The sequence below is a fragment of the Rhineura floridana genome, chromosome 1 (assembly GCF_030035675.1).
Source record: "Rhineura floridana isolate rRhiFlo1 chromosome 1, rRhiFlo1.hap2, whole genome shotgun sequence".
Taxonomy (NCBI): domain Eukaryota; kingdom Metazoa; phylum Chordata; class Lepidosauria; order Squamata; family Rhineuridae; genus Rhineura; species Rhineura floridana.
The window spans coordinates 93,668,953-93,687,011 of NC_084480.1; the positions used below are offsets into that span (position 1 = coordinate 93,668,953).

An 18,059-nucleotide genomic window follows, 5' to 3' on the forward strand; every position below is an offset into this window, starting at 1 on the left:
GCCTTTGCATCTCGAACAGGAATATGTCTGCCATGTCACATCCCAAACCATTTTTTTAAAAACTGTATGGAGTCCCAATGTGATATGAAGCATGGCACCGGGGGGGAGGAGCTGCTATTCAAAGAGAAAAAGTTTTTTTAAAAGTTGCCTAGCACACAGATGCCACTGGGCTCACCTAAAGTGGCTTTGAAAACAACAGGCTACTTCAAAGAGTTTATTTCTGTTCTTGAAGAATCTTTGAATTTCCAGCCCAATTAATTTAATTTATGTGAGGATTAGTCATTCCCAGCTTTGTTTTTCATACTATGACTGGGAAGTAAAGTTAGACTAATGAGATTTGTGTGGAGGATCAGCAGGGGGGGTAGGGGGGTAGGCATATGGGCAAGCATCCATTTTCTTTAGGATAAAAGATGTAGCAGAGGTTGCAGGTGAAGGGGATTAAGAAAGTGCTGGTAGGTTGATGGAGATAGAAGAGGGTGTAAACATAATATTAAATCTGAACTGCTGATATATTTTGTTTTACTTGCCGCCCTGTTCAATTATCTGTTCTTTACAAATTTCTTAGGAAATGCCACTGTTTTACCATATACCATATTCCTTAGGAATACAATTTCTCAGCAAATATCAGAAGTGGCTCACCAGATGGGTGGAGCCATTATACTAGATTCCCGGCAGGTGAGTCCCTGTTGCTTATCAGGAGGAAGAGGGGGAGGGAAGAGGTCAGCATGGTGCAAACGCACCAATAGCAGTGCTGGATTGCCTCTGCCAGTGCACCATATTGACATCCCCAGTACCTTACCCCCCCTCCCAGAAAGCAACAGTGATCCACCTGCCGGAAACTTGGTGTAGAGACTCAGCCCCACCAGGCAAGCCACTTCTGGCACATATGCAATTGTTTTACTATGTGCTATCACCTCAGCATCAGTGTCTTTTGTTTCTTTTTGCCTCCTTTCTTTCTGCTTCCTAACATACAATTCCCCCCGGGGTACCAGGGGTGCTTTCAGACTGACACTATTTTTGGGGTGCAATTCAATCACATACAAGCAAATTTAGTTTGCACATTTAAAAGTTGATTTAAAGCTCTTGTGCAACAAACCTGCTTTCTCAAAAACGTTGACTTTTTGCAGTAAGGAAAGTGATAGGAAAGTGCACTGGAAAGTGTAGGATAATATTTGCTTGACACAATGTCATCTAACCTCACCGCAAACAAATCAGCATGAATGTTCAATAAATAGCTGGTGTCATCTATCCTCCTCGCAAACATTGTGCAAACAAATCAGGATGAGTGCTCAATAAACAGGAAGCAGCCCATTTCAGATTTTGGTGGAATGGAGTGAGCAAATACATTTAAGTGGTGATGGGGGAGAATAAGATTCAAGGGCACATTCAAAACCCTGCTTTTTGGATATATTCAAGACGAGCAGGACAATCTTCATATGCATGTTTATTCAAAAGCAAGGCCCAATGTGCTCAAATATGGCTAATTTCCAGGTAAGTGTGCATAGGCCTAAAATGGTAGTTTAAGCATTTATTTAATATAAAAATGTGTATCCTGCCCTTCTTGTGTCCTTGCACATAGCTCATATTAGTTGGAGACATGAGTGCTCCTAAGGAATAATCTCATATGATCAAAAAACTCAAAGCTGAGCAATTACCACTCTCCCTTGCCTTCTCTGGCTGTTCTTTTGCATTGTCCACCTTTATTAAACCCTTTCCCCAGGAGGATTGTTCCTTCCTGAGCATCAAGTTGTAGCACCATCTTGTCTGCGCTTACACACCTAGCTGACTCTTAACCCACCTCATTAAGTATTTGCAGGCCATAGGATAAATGATGCCTTGGGCAAGGAGTCTCTTCACACACACATACCCCAGCTCAGCTTTGCAGGCCCACCCAGAGATTTTATGGAGCCTGGTGCAAGTGTGATGTTGAGGGCCCTACTGCTCCCCCCTACAAGGACTCATGCATGTGTGTACAAAGCTCGGGAGGGCACATGTCGGAATTATTGCATGCATGCTGTACATGTGAGAATTCTTGCCTGCAGCTCCTCCTTGCCCTGGGATCACACAGAATGATTATGTGCTTCATTTTTTTTAACATGGGGTTAAGGGAATAGGGATCGGATTGTGCTTCTCCTGAGGACCTCCTCCAAATTCCAAACCCCTTCCTTCTGGTTCCAGAGCTTCCTTCTGGTTCCAGGGGCTCAGACTCACAGGTCTTCTGGTTATAGCCTGCTGCTAGCCTTCTCCACTACTCACTCAGGAAGCATTCTTCTCTTAAGGCCTGGTCTCACACTACTCCCACGCCTTTCCTTATGGTAACTACCACAGAAAATTACTCTCCAGTGGCACCTTGCCTGGAAACCTTAGGTGGCATTCACTCACTCACTCCTTGAAGTCTTTCCCCAGTGGACCTGGAGTTCTTTCTGTGACAAAAACAGGCCATCTGCTCTGCCACAAAATCCCTCCTTAAAGCCTTCCCTGTTCCTTCTCTTCTTACAACAAACTCTATAACTGGAGCTACATGGACTGGACCAATCATAAGCCTGTGCGACCAATCTTACTTTAGCAATCTATTGCTGCCCAAACATAAAGAAGTAATTCACCTTACTAGATTGGTTTAGACTGCCTTACAGTTGGGTTGCAGGCCTAGATATTAAGCAGGCCCCTCCCTTCCAGCCTCCTAAGGATACATTTAACAGCCAGCTTAAGTCTGAAATTAGCATCTATTCAGTTTCATACACGACTATGTAAAATATTTACTTCATCATGGCTGAGAAAGGTCCTATTATGTCACAATTACAGGTTGAGTTTCAATGTCATCTTACACTCTAATATACCACTGAAAACTTTACATAAAATACCAAGAATTCTGATGAGAAATGTGGCAGGGGCCAATGGCACACACAAGAACTGAGGAAGGGGGGCTTTGTATTGTAGGGTCCTGGCGGAAATTGTCCCAGTTGCCCCCACCCTCTGGGCTGTCCTGCAGCTTTGCAGTGTTACCAAGGTGTTTGGCTTATGCAGGATTGTAACAGACACTGCTACTCCCAGGCTTTTCCTCAGCAATACCTATTAAAAGGGCCCAAAGCAGGCTACCTCCTATTTGCTATTTTGGTGCACTCCTGCTCCATTTCTAGGATCCCAATGGAGTCTCGGTCATGTGGTGTGGGTGGCTTTCAAAGGATGACTATCATGGGGTTATAGTCCTCATGGAGTTGCAGGACTATATTCTTTATTACATTCAGCACACATAGAAAATGGCTCCTGCTGCAAGCTCTCCTTTCTGAGCTCCAGAAATCCCTCCTCAGCTATAAGAAATAGGCCCTCTGTCAGAGTGGTATAACTAGCCTTAAAGGAACAGTGTCACCATATACTACAATCTCCCAGGCTGTAGCTTCTTCGTTCTTCTTCCCTTCCTGCCTTTTTTTAACTTTGAAAATTACCATTGCCCCAGAATATAGAACTATGGTAACCATGTGACCAAGCCTAGCAACTGCCTTGTATGCCAACCAGTTTTATAGCACAAGTGAGGCTGAGACCACTATTCTGCCTACCACAGCAGGGTATTTATAACTGTCTTGTGCAAAGTGGAAATTGAAAACTAAGCATACTTTAAAGTTAATTGAGGGAAGATCATGTTTGTAGTTAGCACACAAACAAACTGTAGACCTTGGGGGGGAGTTTTAGAAACTTGCTTTTTGGCCGCCCTAGCTCACTGCAGGCTAGGGTTGCCAGGTCCATGGCCTGAGAGTGATCCTGTATCTTTAGGAGAAGAGAAAGTCAGCCAAGTGCAGGTTTTCTTGAAACTCTGTAACGGGAAAAACCACAAGGTGGAATTCTCCCTTCTCCCTGCACAACTTTTAAAGATACAGAAGACCTCTTGGAGGCTGGGCCTGGCAACCAAGAGGTCTTATGTATCTTTAAAAGTTGTGCAGGGGGAAGGGAGAATTCCACCTTGTGGTTTTTACCATTACAGAGTTTCAAGAAAACCTGCACTTGGCTGACTTTCTCCTCTAAAGATACAGGATCAGTCTCAGGCCAAGAACCTGGCAACCCTACTGCAGACATAAATGCTGTACATAAAAAAAAACATAGCCACTGAACTCAGCTTGGCACCCCCCTCAGGCAACCACCCAGCTCACCAACCCCTAAGGCCAGCCCTGCTTATTAGTTAATCCTCAACCTTTCTCTTCATCCCATCTTTCTTGTATGCCTTGGTTGGAACCCATTCTGGTGGGTTCCACATCAGAGATAAAATTCCACGATTTGCAATATGAGTATGGCTATGAAAATTTGAAGTCTATACCAGGGATGGCTAACCTGTAGCTCTTCAGATGCTGCTGGACTGCAGTTTATATCATCTCAGACCACTGGCCATGCTGAGTGAGGCTGATGGGCTTTGGAGTACAACAATATCTGGAGGGCCACAGGTAAGCCACCCTGTCCTATGTACATATGAACAAACTGAAAATACATCCTGTAGCAAATATTTAAAAGAACAACACAAGACCATTTTCTGCCGTTGGGTGCGGAGCCACTAACCAACCAGTTAAAATATTTTTTTTCTTTTATTACAACATGGTCTCTCCCATAGGTAATTTTGGGATGACATAAAATATAATCTGCTTTGAAATAGCTACCAGAGGGACATGCAATAGAACAGCAGGAAAACCCATTGACCTAACCTTTTAAAAGAAATTATAGCTTTTTAATAGAACATGATTCTACAGTTCAGTATCATTGTTAAATGTTAACTTTCCTCACTCCCATTTGAAATTAAGCTACATATTGCAATGATTAACTGAAAAATCAATATTTTCTTCATATGAAGCCATAGGTGCAAACAACTGCAGCCATTTAATGGTCCCTGGTGGACGTTTGGCAACAATTTATCTCCTAACGGAATGGCCAGCTGCCATCCCAATTTCATGATCATTGGTCCCAAGGCATCATCTTTATCACTTTCAAACTATAGTTTAGTCAAGCCAATTCTAATCCTTCTGTTATTCCAGCAATATTTCTGCCTAAACACCATTATCATAAACAAAGTTTTGTTGGATCAAATGAAAATAAAATTGTCAATTGGATTTTTCTGTGTCCCTGCCCACCCCTATAAAACGTTTCAGTCAACTAAAAGTGTTTGGGCAGAGTAAAATGGAACACTGATTTTAATTACGTCCGACTCAGAGTAGGCCCATTAAAATTAATAAGCATGACTAATTTAGGTCTATCGATTTCAGTGGGTCTGCTCTGAGTAAAACATAGGTGAATACAACCCACTGTCTGTATGCACCACCTCAGCCATAAGATATTATAGAATAAAAAAGGAATAGAGAAAAGAACATCATGAAATCCAAAGCTGGATTTTCAACATAGCATTTTCCTTCCCACCCCACAAAATAGATTAACCCACAATATCCTCTGATGAACTGCAAAGGCTCTCAGTAGGCTGGAATGGCAGACAGATATTTCACATAAAGTTCTGGAATTAAGTAGAGTACTTCATAACATTAACACTAGGGAATTAGTTGGTCCAGGAAGTTATAGGGAGAAGACATGTCATTGGAGTCTGGAGGATGTCTGACTTCATGACTCACCAGACTCATCCCAAATCATTCTCTTGAACAGAGGTTGTCAAAGTGTGGTCCAAGGACCACTGGTTGTCCACACGCTCTATTCAGATAGTCTGTGGAACACTCAGGAATCTTTGCTCTTAATCCTACACTTGTTTATTTCCCCCCTGACAATGGAGATTGAAACTACTTTGACCAGGGCTGGATAATTAGGGCCGGATCTACTATTAGGCAGAGTAAGGTGGTTGCCTCAAGCAGGTGGTTCTGGGTGTCATGAGAAGGCAGCAAATTGTTAGTTATTAAATTGATTATTATTGTATACTGCTGGGGGTAAGGGTGGGGGAGAGGTGCTTGCAGGATTTTCTGTTTGATTTGTCAAAATAACTTGGCTGGCCTGGCGTACAATGCAGTTTGACTTATTGGGGTGGGGGCAGCATTTGCTGCTCTGCTTGAGACAGCAAAATGTCTTGGACCAGCCCTGTTCATAAGCAGGTTAACAAGGTCAGGACCTTGGGCCCATGATTTAAATTTTCCAGCACTAGTGCAGTCTATTGATTTTTCCCTATAAGATTTACCAGTTAATGAGGGTGCTTCTTCACAGACTGGCCTAGAACCCTTGTTTCCCCCACTTTGGTTGATGCTGAAGAGAAAAAAGTTATGTGTACAGATTTATTTATATAATAACAAAAAAAAATGCCCCCCTCCCTAAGGCCCCGAGAAATTTTCAAATGGTCTGGGGAGAGAGGAGTTTGAGAATACAAAACACCTACTTGAGCATGAATCCAGACGTTTTAATCCAATGGATGATGTGCTGTAACAAAAAATTATTTCCAAATTTCCAAACTGAAACATGTAGACCATTAAGTCTACTAACAGGCAGCCCTGGCCAAACCTCACAAAGAATCGTCTCTTCAGATAGCAGATTCACCATCATTTGAAAACAACCTAATAATATTTTGGTGTTGGGCTTTTGCATTTTTATATGTGACTGAAGAAGACTGATTAGTTGAAATGCATCTGGGTACAGATATGGGCGTTGGAATATATTTGTTTCATGCAGTTGTACAATTGCATAGTTATTTCATATAAATCATTTTAAATGATTTATACACCTACATGTATCCAGTTTGACTTTGTCAATGTCATTGCTTATGGAGGTGGATCTATTGGCCTTCGGGCTCTGATAATGTTTTTATAAACATTATCATTTTAAAGTTGTTTTGTAATCGATTCATATTTATCTCATATGCTACCTTGGCTTTTTTTTTTTTTTTTGTATCTGTACAATAATTGGTCAGAGAACATATTCTCTTGTTCTAGATGATGTAGCTTCTGGTTCTGCAGTTGCCTCTCTTAACCAGCAGCCACAGGTGGCACACAGATTAGGAAACTGGAGCCTAGGATTTTTGGACATTTGATACCTGACACCATCAGATAATTTAATTATAACTGCGTCAAATCATATGGAACCCTAATAATGTAATCAGTTGTAAAACATGGGGGCACTTTTTAATTCCTTTATTTTATAAATGATACAGATTTGGATTATTCATTTCAGATTTTGAAGAAGTATTGCAGTGTTCCAAGGAACAGAAAATTTGTTTGCTATTTATCGGCAGTAATAGATCTCTCTGCAATACCTTGAAAATGTCACTCTTACTTTTCCATTACTTCTCTTAATATATGAATGCCACAAAGTTTCTTCATTAATATGCTAAAGTGAAAGCAATAACTTTATCCTGTGTTTTGATCTAAAAGGTCACACAGCAACAGTTATATTGACACAAACGTTATTTTAATCATAGATGCTACTAGGTGAACAATTGTGAACTGCAGTTGCAATAGCCTTATGAATGCAAAGCTCATTCAGTCTCCTGAAATCTATATTGCAAAGTAGGCCACACTGCAAACTTCATGAAAGGATGGAAAATTCAGTTAACACTTAATTTGGTGGGTGGGAGGGAGGTTTTCTTTTTGTCCTTTACAGAAAAATGAACAGCCAGTATTTTCGCCTTGAAATATTCGCGTCTGAGACTGGTGAGCTGAAAGATTTTTGGGAAAAGACAATTAAGAAACAAACTCAACATTTTGAAGCTGAGAAAGACCGTAAACAAAGAAGTGCACTGACAAAGTAAGTACATTATTTTTGTATTGGATGTTTTACTGTAAAGTTATTTTAAAAAAACGATTGCAAGACCTGCATTTTATTATTTACCCACCTCCACGACCACTGAATAAAAGTATTAGACCTCACAACATCTGCCTTTTTTTATCGCAGTTAAACTGCACATGACCAGTGTTGCCAAGCACTTCTTTGCCTGAAACTAGAAAAGACTTTGGCCACATCTGTTTTAAGGAATATGAAAAACGTAAGACGAAAAAACAGTGTGTTGACGCTTGCATGCCAATTGCACACACACAGAAAAATGAGATCCAAATAACCCATAACATAAAGCCTTGTAATGGAAGCACTTATAACTGTTTTAATACACAAGTGAAGCCTAGAACTACTACCATCAGCCATCAGAAGGAAAAGAATTCATATCCAGGACTTCAAGAACGTGTTAAATATTCCAATCACTGATTGGAATTGACAGTTAGCATGTACCTGAAAAACTGGCTACAGTCAGAATCATACATGAGGGGATTATTCCCTTCTCTCCCCATTTCTCGCCCAGGAAACACAACACAAACATAGCCTTCTCTCTCTCTCATGCTGCTTCTCTGCTGAAACCCAGGCTTAGCAGCTAGTGTAGGAATTCTGTTAATTAAGCACTAGTGTTTTCTTTTAAAAGCAACATCTGATTTCTGTATCTCTGCCAAAACTCTTAAAAATGTACCTTAACTGAAGATCTTAGAACTGTCCAGTGTATTGAATACAGATCCTATCCTACTCAATCGCCAACCCTCTCAGTTTTGTTATAATTTTTCTAAAAGGAGGTGCATGGGAATCACAGGATTAAGTCCAACTAGCAATGACTAGTGGACTTAAGGAGTGTAGTTCCCTACTCATGAGAAATCCTTGTAGCTTTGCAGCAAGGATGGTGAACCCGTGGCCCTCTAGATATTGCTGGACTCTAGCTCCCATCATCCACCCCCAAAGCCAGCATGGCCAATGGTCAGAGAGGTGACAGTTGTAATCCAGCATCATCTGGAGGGTCACTTCCTCCTTTGCAGTGAGCCAGGCACAAAAAATGAGACACAGACTAGTGAATAAGCATACCTGCTAATACTTGTGCAAGTAATGAACAGTGGTCAGGCTATCCCGGTCCAGAAACGGCCGCAGCTGTCTTATCAGCCAAGCTGGTAAAAGGCACTCGTAACCACTGAGGTCACCTGGGCCTCTAGTGACAAAGATGGATCCAGAAGCACCCCCAGTCTATGGACCTGTTCTTTCAGAGGGAGTACGGCCCCTTTCAAAGCAGGCAACTGACCAATTATCTGAACTCGGGAACCACCAACCCACAGCGCTTCCATCTTGCTAGGATTCCTTCTATCATGTCACCTCTTACTCAGCTTTTCTCTAAACTAAAAAGCCCCAAATGCCGCAACCTTTCCTCATAGGGGAGTCACTCCATTCCCTTGATAATTTTGGTTGCTCTTTTCTAAACCTTAAATATAAAATCTTGACCTAGAGTGGCAACCCGCAGACACATTGTGTCCTAATCATGACATGTTTTCCGGGATGACCACAACCAATCTGGAGAAGCAAGAATTGCACACAGAGGAATCTAGCATTATTTTGGAACAAGTTTAGCATACATTTTGAAGGGGACATGTCACATGTGCAGGAAAATTTCCTTTTTTAAAACATGCCACAGTAAAAGTAGAGAAGGAATCCTCTGTGAATGTAGTCAAGGAGCATCCCCAAGGAATACCATAATGAGGCATTTATTTTCTATTGAGTTTCTCCTTGCTAAGCAGTGCATATGCTAACCAGATATCTTTCTTCTAATTAGACTCAGAAGTGAATGGGCAGAACGGCTAGAAAAACGATTAAAAATGATAAAAGAACAAGAAGAGAATGAAGAAGTCCCTAACTGAAGATAACATCATGTACTTTTACGCATTTGACTGAATCACTGGTTTAAATTAAAAGAAGAAAAGTTTGTGTTCAGACTGAGGCAAAGCTATAGTGTCCAACTTGCATTTATTTTGAAATTTCACTGATTTTGTGTGTGTGTATACACACACACACACACACACACACACACACACACACACACACACACACACACACACACACATATATTCACCAATAGGCACATGTTACCAAATTCTTCCAAGATACACAGGAAGTGGATTGGACTGTGAAAGACCAATCCAAATTGTGTTTACATTTTGACAAATTTGTAGGGCAGTACAATATCTCAGAGAGAAGGTCAGGTCTCCTGCTCCCCTGGTGCATTCACTATAGCTGCCCAATTTTCCTGCTTTTAAAAGTTGGATAGAATTATCTGTGGGCTGTAGGTGTGTTCTTAAACTGCAAGGTTTTTTGCCTATTAGTGAATTTCTCTGCTTTTTAATCTGGGAGGTAAGAAATGGGATCCTGTGCAAGTTTGCTGAGAATGGATTGATCATTTCATGCTTATTGAGTTCAGTGGGATTTACTCCCCTGCAATCATGCTTAGGATAGGTGAAACTGACAACAGGGGATATGGAGGGGAGGAGGGGAAAGGGAGCAGACAGGAGGGGGAGGGGAAGAGAAGGACAGGTTTGATCATTTGCATATTTATTGAGTTTAGTGGGATTTACTCCCATGCAATCATGCTTAGGATAGGTAAAACTGACAGGGGGTTAGGGAGAGAGGGCTGAAGTGGGCAGGGGAGGAGGAAGAAAGAAGTGGGGAAGGGATGAGGAAGGGAGAAGAGAGGGGAAGGAGGGGAAAGGCAGGTCATCATTTGCATGCTTATGTAAATGTAAATTTAATTTTTAGGTCGCCTATCTGGCCGAAGCCACTCTAAGCGACGTACACATCAAATTTCAATAAAATACAATAAATACAATAAAATACAATATAATCAGCAGTAACAAAAATAACAACATATGCAGTACACAACAACGGGCATTCAGTATGTAATTAGCCCATCCCAGCGGTCCCAAAGGCCTGTCCAAACAGCTACGTTTTTAAGGCTTGGCGGAAGGTATCCAGGGAAGGGGCATGCCGAAGATCAAATGGGAGGGAATTCCAGAGAGTGGAGGCCGCCACCGAAAAAGCCCTCTCTCTAGTTATTGAGTTCAGTGGGATTTATTTCTATGCAATCATGGTTAGGATAGGTAAAACTGACCATGGGGGAGGAGGAGGCAGAGGAGGAAGGGGAAGGAGCGGATTGGAGGGGTGCAAAGGAAGGGGAAGGGGAGAGCAGGTTTGATCATTTGCATGCTTATAGAGTTCAATGATATTTCCTCCCGTGCAATCATGCTTAAGATACGTAAAACTGACCATGGGGAGGAGGAAGGGGAGAGGGAGGAGGGGGAAGGGGAAGGAGGGGATTGGAAGGGGATGGAGATGGGGATGGAGGGGCAAAGGAAGGGGGAGGGAAGGGGCAAGAGGGAAAGGATAGGAGAGAGGAGAAGGGAGGGTGGGTTTGATCATTTGTATACTTTTTGAGTTCAGTGGGATTTATTTCTGTGCAATCATGTTTGAAAATGGAAATGGACTGTCTTCAAGTCGATCCCAACTTATGGTGACCCTATGAATAGGGTTTTCATGGTAAACGGTATTCAGAGGTGGCTGTACCATTGCCTTCCTCTGAGGCTGAGAGGCAGTGACTGGCCCAAGGTCACCTAGTGAGCTTCATGGCTGTGTGAGGATTCGAACCCTGGTCTCCCAGGTCATAGTCCAACACTGACCCGGGGAGGGGAGGAGGGGGAGGAGATTGGGTGGGTGGACACTGGGCAGAGGGGAAACCCCTTTCCTTTCCAAAAGGAAAACATTGTGAACAGTCTCATTGCTTTTCATCATTTCCCCCACCGTTTTATTCTACATCAGGCACATGTAGCCTCTCATCCACATTTAAACCAAAGCTGTCCCTGGCCACATCCACAACAGGCCTTTATTTCACTTTGGACAGTCATGGCTTCTCCAAAAGAATCCTGGAAAGTGTAGTTAGTGAAGGATACTGGGAGTTGCTAGGAGATGCCCTGTTCCCCTCACAGACCTTCAATCAGAGTGGCTGACTGTTAAACCAGTCTGGCCACTGGAGCTCTTTCAGGGGAATAGGAGTCTCCTCTCAGCACCATTCACAAGCTATACTTCCCAGGATACTTTGGGAGAAGCTATGACTGTCTCACGTGAAATTAAAGTCTGGTGTGGGTATGGCCCCCGATTAGCCAAGACAAGCAACTGTGACTCTGGCTTTTAGAACACTGACAGTTGGTTCTTACTGAGCATGCCCAACACTATCATTCAGTTCAATGCAAAATTTCTTAAATTAATTAAAAATCAGCCAGGCATTTTTTTAACTTTTAAACTGCAGAAGATGAGGGTCAGAGTATGGGGCAATGTCTGTAATAGGATTACAGGTACGCTGTGAACATGGCTGATTTTTAATTAATATCAATCTGATTATGACAACTCTGACAAAAGGGCTCTGGGTGTTTTTCGCTCTTTTTAGAGTTTGAACTCTCAATGCTCTCTGACTGTTTTGTGTATTGCCATGAACATTGAGAGGGTTGTTAAGGCAGCGTTTCTGAGTTCAGGACTATACGTTTTGTAAGGTTTTGTTTTGAAATGAGCTTATAGGAAGCATCAGAATGGCATGGAGGGTATTTTCAATTTAACTTAGTGGAGTGTGAAAAATCCACGCTGGCTATAGTATACAGCCACTCTTGTGGCTGTATAATTTACTTATAAAAGTATTTATATACTACCCTCTCGCAAAACATCTGGGTGCTGTACATCAACATAAAAAACATTTAAAAGCAATACAAAACAATCATTAAAATGACATTATAAACAGTTGCATAGGCCTGATGGCACAAAAAAAGTATTCAAGAGACACCTAAAAATCAAAAGTGAGGATGCCTGCCGAATGTCTCATAATGTCATGGAACCTGTTTGCTTGTAAAGTATCCAACTCAAGTTGTAACAGCAGCCAAAATTCTGAAATGCTTTTTAAAAGCAGGCTGCTGTTACGCCAACGCCACTGAGTTTGAAGTATAAACGCACAGATACGAAAGATCTTTGCTTATGAAGTTATTAGCTTATATAGTTAGTTTCATTTTTATTTTCATTCTGCAGATGAGAAAACTGATGCTAAGGGGCTGTGGCTTTCCAAAAGTCAATAAGGATAGGTTTCCCTTGCTAGGCTCATCGTTGAACCAATGAATATAGGTCAATTAATACCTGTTTATCTGGAAAGCACCCAAGTTCCCCTTTCAAGTTTTTGTGATATTCCCCTTTCTCCTCTTAAAAACCAACAAATATATGAACAACATCATACAGAATACAGAAATACAACACTTATTTCATGATTTTTTAAACTATACTTTTCTATATAATTGGACATTCAGTATCACCTTGTGTATATAGCTTTTCATAACCAACGGCATTTGCTAAATAAATAATATGAAAACAGATTGTGTGGTGGTTTTCATGTTTCACCAGAGTCTTTTCCAAATTCTACACCAACAACTAAGATGCAAAACAAAGTGAAGGAAGAAAGAGAGAAAAAAGAAAGACACAGGGATGGGGAACAGAGGAAGTACGTGCTTTTGGTGGAGCACTTCATTGGTTCTCAGGGATATATGTTCTCCTAGAGGGATGAGCAGAAGGGAGACAGAGATCTGCTGGGTGATTTGAAGTAGACCAACCAGGAGTTCTGCCTCCCAGTTGTTTAACAATGGCAACATCAAAGTGACCCCCGTCTCCAAATAAAACATCTTATACTGCTGAAAGAAAGCTGGGGTGAGTGATTTGAGTGTGGGTTTGAGTGTGGAAAGACTATGAGCTCAGCTCAGTTTTTGTACTAAAAACAAATTCATTAATTTGTTTAATTTGTTTATCTTTGGCACCTGGCTCCAGTTGGTAGATCTCAGGGTTCTAGTAAAAGACAAAGTCAAGTCTGCCCACCCCTGTTCTCTGTGTGCTTATCCCTGTTCCACTGGTGGGTCACAGGAGCTGCTTCCTTCAGCTTGACACCATAAATAAAATACCACTGAGTTTGCTATCAGGGCCTTATGTCCAGTCTGCAAAAAGTCACTTGAAAGGGACAGATACAGTCAAGAACAGGTAGCCACCAGGTTCCAAAATGCAGCAGTCAAGAACAGGGAAGGCATGAAGCATGTCATGTCATGGCAGATTCTACAGCAGCTACTCCATCTGATTGGATGCTCAAACTGAAGCATCCAACTTGAGACAACAGATCAGAACATAAGAAGAGCATGCTGGATCAGGTCAACAACTCAACTAGTCCAGTATCCTGTTCTCACAGTGGCCAGCCAGATGCCTATAGGAAATCTGCAAACAGAACTTGAATACAACAGGTCTCTTCCCTCTTGTGGTCCCCAGCAACTGGTATTCAGAGGTATACTGCCTCCAACACTGGAGCCATTAGTCACCCCCCCGTCACAGCCTTAAGTAAGGATGGGAGGGCACCCTACCTGCGTGAGCTCAGTGGTATTGAGAAGCACCCGTGCACAAACGTTCACTCCTCCTAAAAGGAACGGTAAGCCCTTTGAGATTGCTATAGTCAATCTGCAAGCTCCAGCGCACTTGAAGGCTCACAGGTCAGATCGTTACCTGGTGGGCCAACACGCCAACTTTCACAGGTGGGCAGGACAACCCACCTGTCAATCGCATGATGTCAATAAACAGGTGAGTTGTCCCACACACCTGTCAAAATCTCTTGTGCAGCAGTTCCCACACCTGCACAAAGTGCTTTGTGCACCCAGCTCCCAGCTGGCTATCAGTTGCTTGGGAACCCCTGCACAATTTATTTTTATTATTATTATTTAATGTATATCCCACCCTTCCTCACAGCAGGAGCCCAGGGTGGCAATGCACTTTGCACGCCCTGTGCAGCCAACCCATTAGGCTTCAGCTCTCCTGCCCATCAACGGGTGGTAGAGCTGAAGCTTGCTTTTTGCAGGCATTGGCTGCGCAAGTGGGAAACAGCCTTGCAGGTTAAATTTAAACCCCTGGTGGGCCATGTTTGACCTGAGAGCAGGAGAGATCCCACTCCTGCTTTATCACCTGGTCCTGATGAGCTGCAGTACCCCACTCTGGCCATTACTGGAGGGCTGTGTGCAGAGCATGCCAGTAGCTTTCTCTGCCCAAGAACTGCTCTGGTAATGGAGAGAGAAAGCATCTTGGCCCTGTTGCCAGATTACTGGGTCCAAACCTTCTGGTTTACAAGTACAAACATACATAATTTGAAGTGTGAGCACACTTGATGCATTTTGTTCAGTTGCTCCATATTCTTTCCTGGACTGAGCCCAGGGAAAAGTAGTTCTGCATGTTCACAACACAAGCACCACTGCACAACTCTAATTGGCTGGAACCAGAGGTGTCATAAGCCACTGGCCCTTCCCTGCAGTCTCCTCCACCAGTCAGTCAATACTGAGTTAGATGGACCAGTGGTCTGACTTGGAATAAGACAGCTTCCTATGTTGCTATATAGAGCATAGAGACTGGGCTGCTTTGGTTGAAATCAAGCTCTTGGGCTCTTGAGACATTAGAATAGTATGTAGCTCTGCTTGAAATATATTTGTATATATTTGTATATATTTGTATAATAGGTACTCAGCATTCAGTGAACAGGCTGTCACCTGACCTATTTTTCATTTTACATTTTCTGAGACCAGAATTGGATTCAGATAGAATTGAGACATGTTAAATGAGAAAGTTGAAACTGAACTTTGATTAATGCCTTTCTTTCCCTTTCTTTATGAGGGCACTCAAAACATATTTTTTGCTGGGTTTAACTCCGGTTTCATTTTTGCCTTGTAGTTCACCTTTAATGTCTGGATGAATTATTCTAGAACCAGATTCCACAATGGTAGATTTGGGGCTCAGGGTCATATTATCTGAATTTATAAAAGTACCAAAATCCCAAACTCAATTTCTTTTTTTTCTTTTTTCCAAAGGTGATCTGACCAGCACTTTTATAAATTACTGAGAGCAAAATAGTACATTCCCCCAGTAATAAATACAATTTAAGATCAATCAGAAAAAGGGAGCTAAAATTCAAGTCTAAAATGCCAAGAAAGAAACTTAATCAGCAACAGGAACATTACTCAGTAAAATCTAAGGCAAGCTGAAAAGACAGGAATATAAATCTTTAATTCATCCTGAAGGTCCTTAAGGGGAAAAAAATAAAAAAGTAAAGACAAAACTTGAAATCTTTCGCAAAACATAAAAGACTTAAAACAGATATCCTGAAGGACCGTGAGACAGCAGCATTGTGTAACAAAAGTTCAAAGGCACAATGCTCTCAAGATCATGCTGGCTTATTTTTTGGAATGTGGGTTGGATGCAGAGTGTCCCTTCCATGGAAAAGCTCAGAACATACTGAGACTGTGTGCACACAGCAGTTTAACATGTATTTGAAGCATCCCATGTGTGCATGCTTTTCTTGTCTACCACATAACGTTGTCCTCATCCAAGTGGCTGCATGCACTTTCTCCCCAGTTAATTCAGATCTTCCCAATCTGCAGTTAATAATGGTAAGGAAAATATCCAACATAAAATCACACGTTACCCAACTGTGAACATGCTGAAGGGCATTGTGTGGGAAAATTGGATCTGTGTGACCCACATGGCATTGACATTCTGGTATGTAAGCATCCTGAGATCCAGCTAGAGGCTTCCACTGGAGAAAGAAAGGTGTGAGGTTTCCTGATTCCCTATCTCTGCAGCTTCCCACACAACTTTCCACACTGTTCTTGAGGATCCCATTCCCCAGCCAACTGGAACCACTTTTCAGGGAGCATACGGGGAAGGATGACCTGGCGTAAATCTGCCCCTCCCCGTAGGAATGTCTAATGAGTGGTCTGCTGCTCATGGGGAAAATCTGAGGGCACTTCCAGACAGCTGCTATTTTCAGATGGGCTTTAATCACATACCAGCAAGTTCAGGTAATACAACTAAAGTGCAACAAAACTATTTCCCCCACCCCCCAAAAAATGATGGGAATGCACTGGAAAGTGTGGGATAATGCTTGTTTGATGCAACATAGAATCAAAGAATAGCAGAGTTGGCCTATAAGACCATCGAGTCCAACCCCCTGCTCAGTGCAGGAATCCAACTTAAAGCACACAGCCTTCCCACAAAGAAATCAGAATTAATTCACAAGAAACAGCTGACATCATCTAACTTCCCACAATCTTTGTGCAAACAATTTTTTTTAAAAAAAACAACAGGTAAACTGGGAGCAACCTGAATCTATGCCAATGTCTGTGCAGAAACATCTCTTTCTTTCAGGACCATCAAACCTATGTGAAGTCTTCTTTAAAAAAAAAAGAAGAGGAGATCTGATGTGAAACAGGCAACCACATGCTAACACTGCAGGTCTCCCCTACTATCATTCCCATCTGCTGTGCAGGCTGAAGCCTTGTGAGTATGTAAAATGGACTGGGTAAAATTAGGAACTGTTTTTCCTTGGCTATGGCATTTAACATTGGTAATGGACACAATTAGAATCTTCTGTTTCTTTTTCTTATGCCTTGGTGTATTATTTTTCTTATTCTTGAGACATTATAAAAATGACTTGTTCTGCAGAAACTTTATCTGCTCAAAATATGTTACTCCCTTCTACAGAGGAGGATTAAATAGTGTTGGAAAGCTCCTAAATTAAGTAAGGAAGATGTGCACAGAACCAACACCACTTTTGCATTCTCTTCTTTTGGATCTAGAGGAATCCAAATCCACACGTGTATTGATAGAAGAAGAAGAAGAAGAAGAAGAAGAAGAAGAAGAAGAAGAAGAAGAAGAAGAAGAAGAAACAATTGGGTTGTGGCAGCTATTTATCAGAATGAATACCAGTTATCTCATCTTAATTATGATTATTAAATGTTGGGTGACTGTTAAAAGTTGTCCTGGAGCATTGAGGATATCCACAGCAGCCTCTGGAATCGTGACAAAGGCATTACGCTAATGCTGTACTAATGTCATGCCAACACCACAGGCAGATGCACTGGTGCAGATGTTTAGGGTCAGTGCTCTGCTTAACATTTTCATTGTATTTCTAAGATTAGCAATTGTACTGCAAGGTACCATATAAAAACTGCATCCATATTTTAAAATTTAGATGTTACAATGCGTTCTACAAAACCGAATCTCTCTCTCTCTCTCTCTCTGTGTGTGTGTGTGTGTTCACTATTCCAGGAAATCATTTTGACCGATAGGTACTAAACACCACACAGCACTCCTTTTAATTTAATACACTCCTCAGGCTTTATTTAAGTAACTTTAGACTTTGGGCACATTACTAGACAAATATTCTACTTACACTGTTGTTTGAATAATGCAACACTAGACATTTG

General features: G+C 41.8%; 1 protein-coding gene across 5 annotated transcripts in view; it reads left to right on the plus strand.

The window, feature by feature from the left end:
- LOC133377326 (protein FAM240B-like) overlaps nt 1–9,702 on the plus strand; it is a 28,076-nt gene extending 18,374 nt beyond the window's left edge. For 2 of the 5 annotated variants that reach the window (XM_061611404.1, XM_061611572.1), the window contains exons 2-3: nt 7,561–7,704; nt 9,533–9,702. In XM_061611404.1, coding sequence (XP_061467388.1) covers nt 7,565–7,704; nt 9,533–9,617 — 225 coding nt within the window. In that variant the 5' untranslated portion in view covers nt 7,561–7,564 and the 3' untranslated portion in view covers nt 9,618–9,702. Of the gene's footprint in view, nt 1–4,358; nt 4,431–7,534; nt 7,705–9,532 lie in introns of those variants that run through there. The other 3 variants (XM_061611484.1, XM_061611333.1, XM_061611243.1) reach the window with 3 other exon arrangements.
- Nucleotides 9,703–18,059: the final 8,357 nt, after the last annotated feature.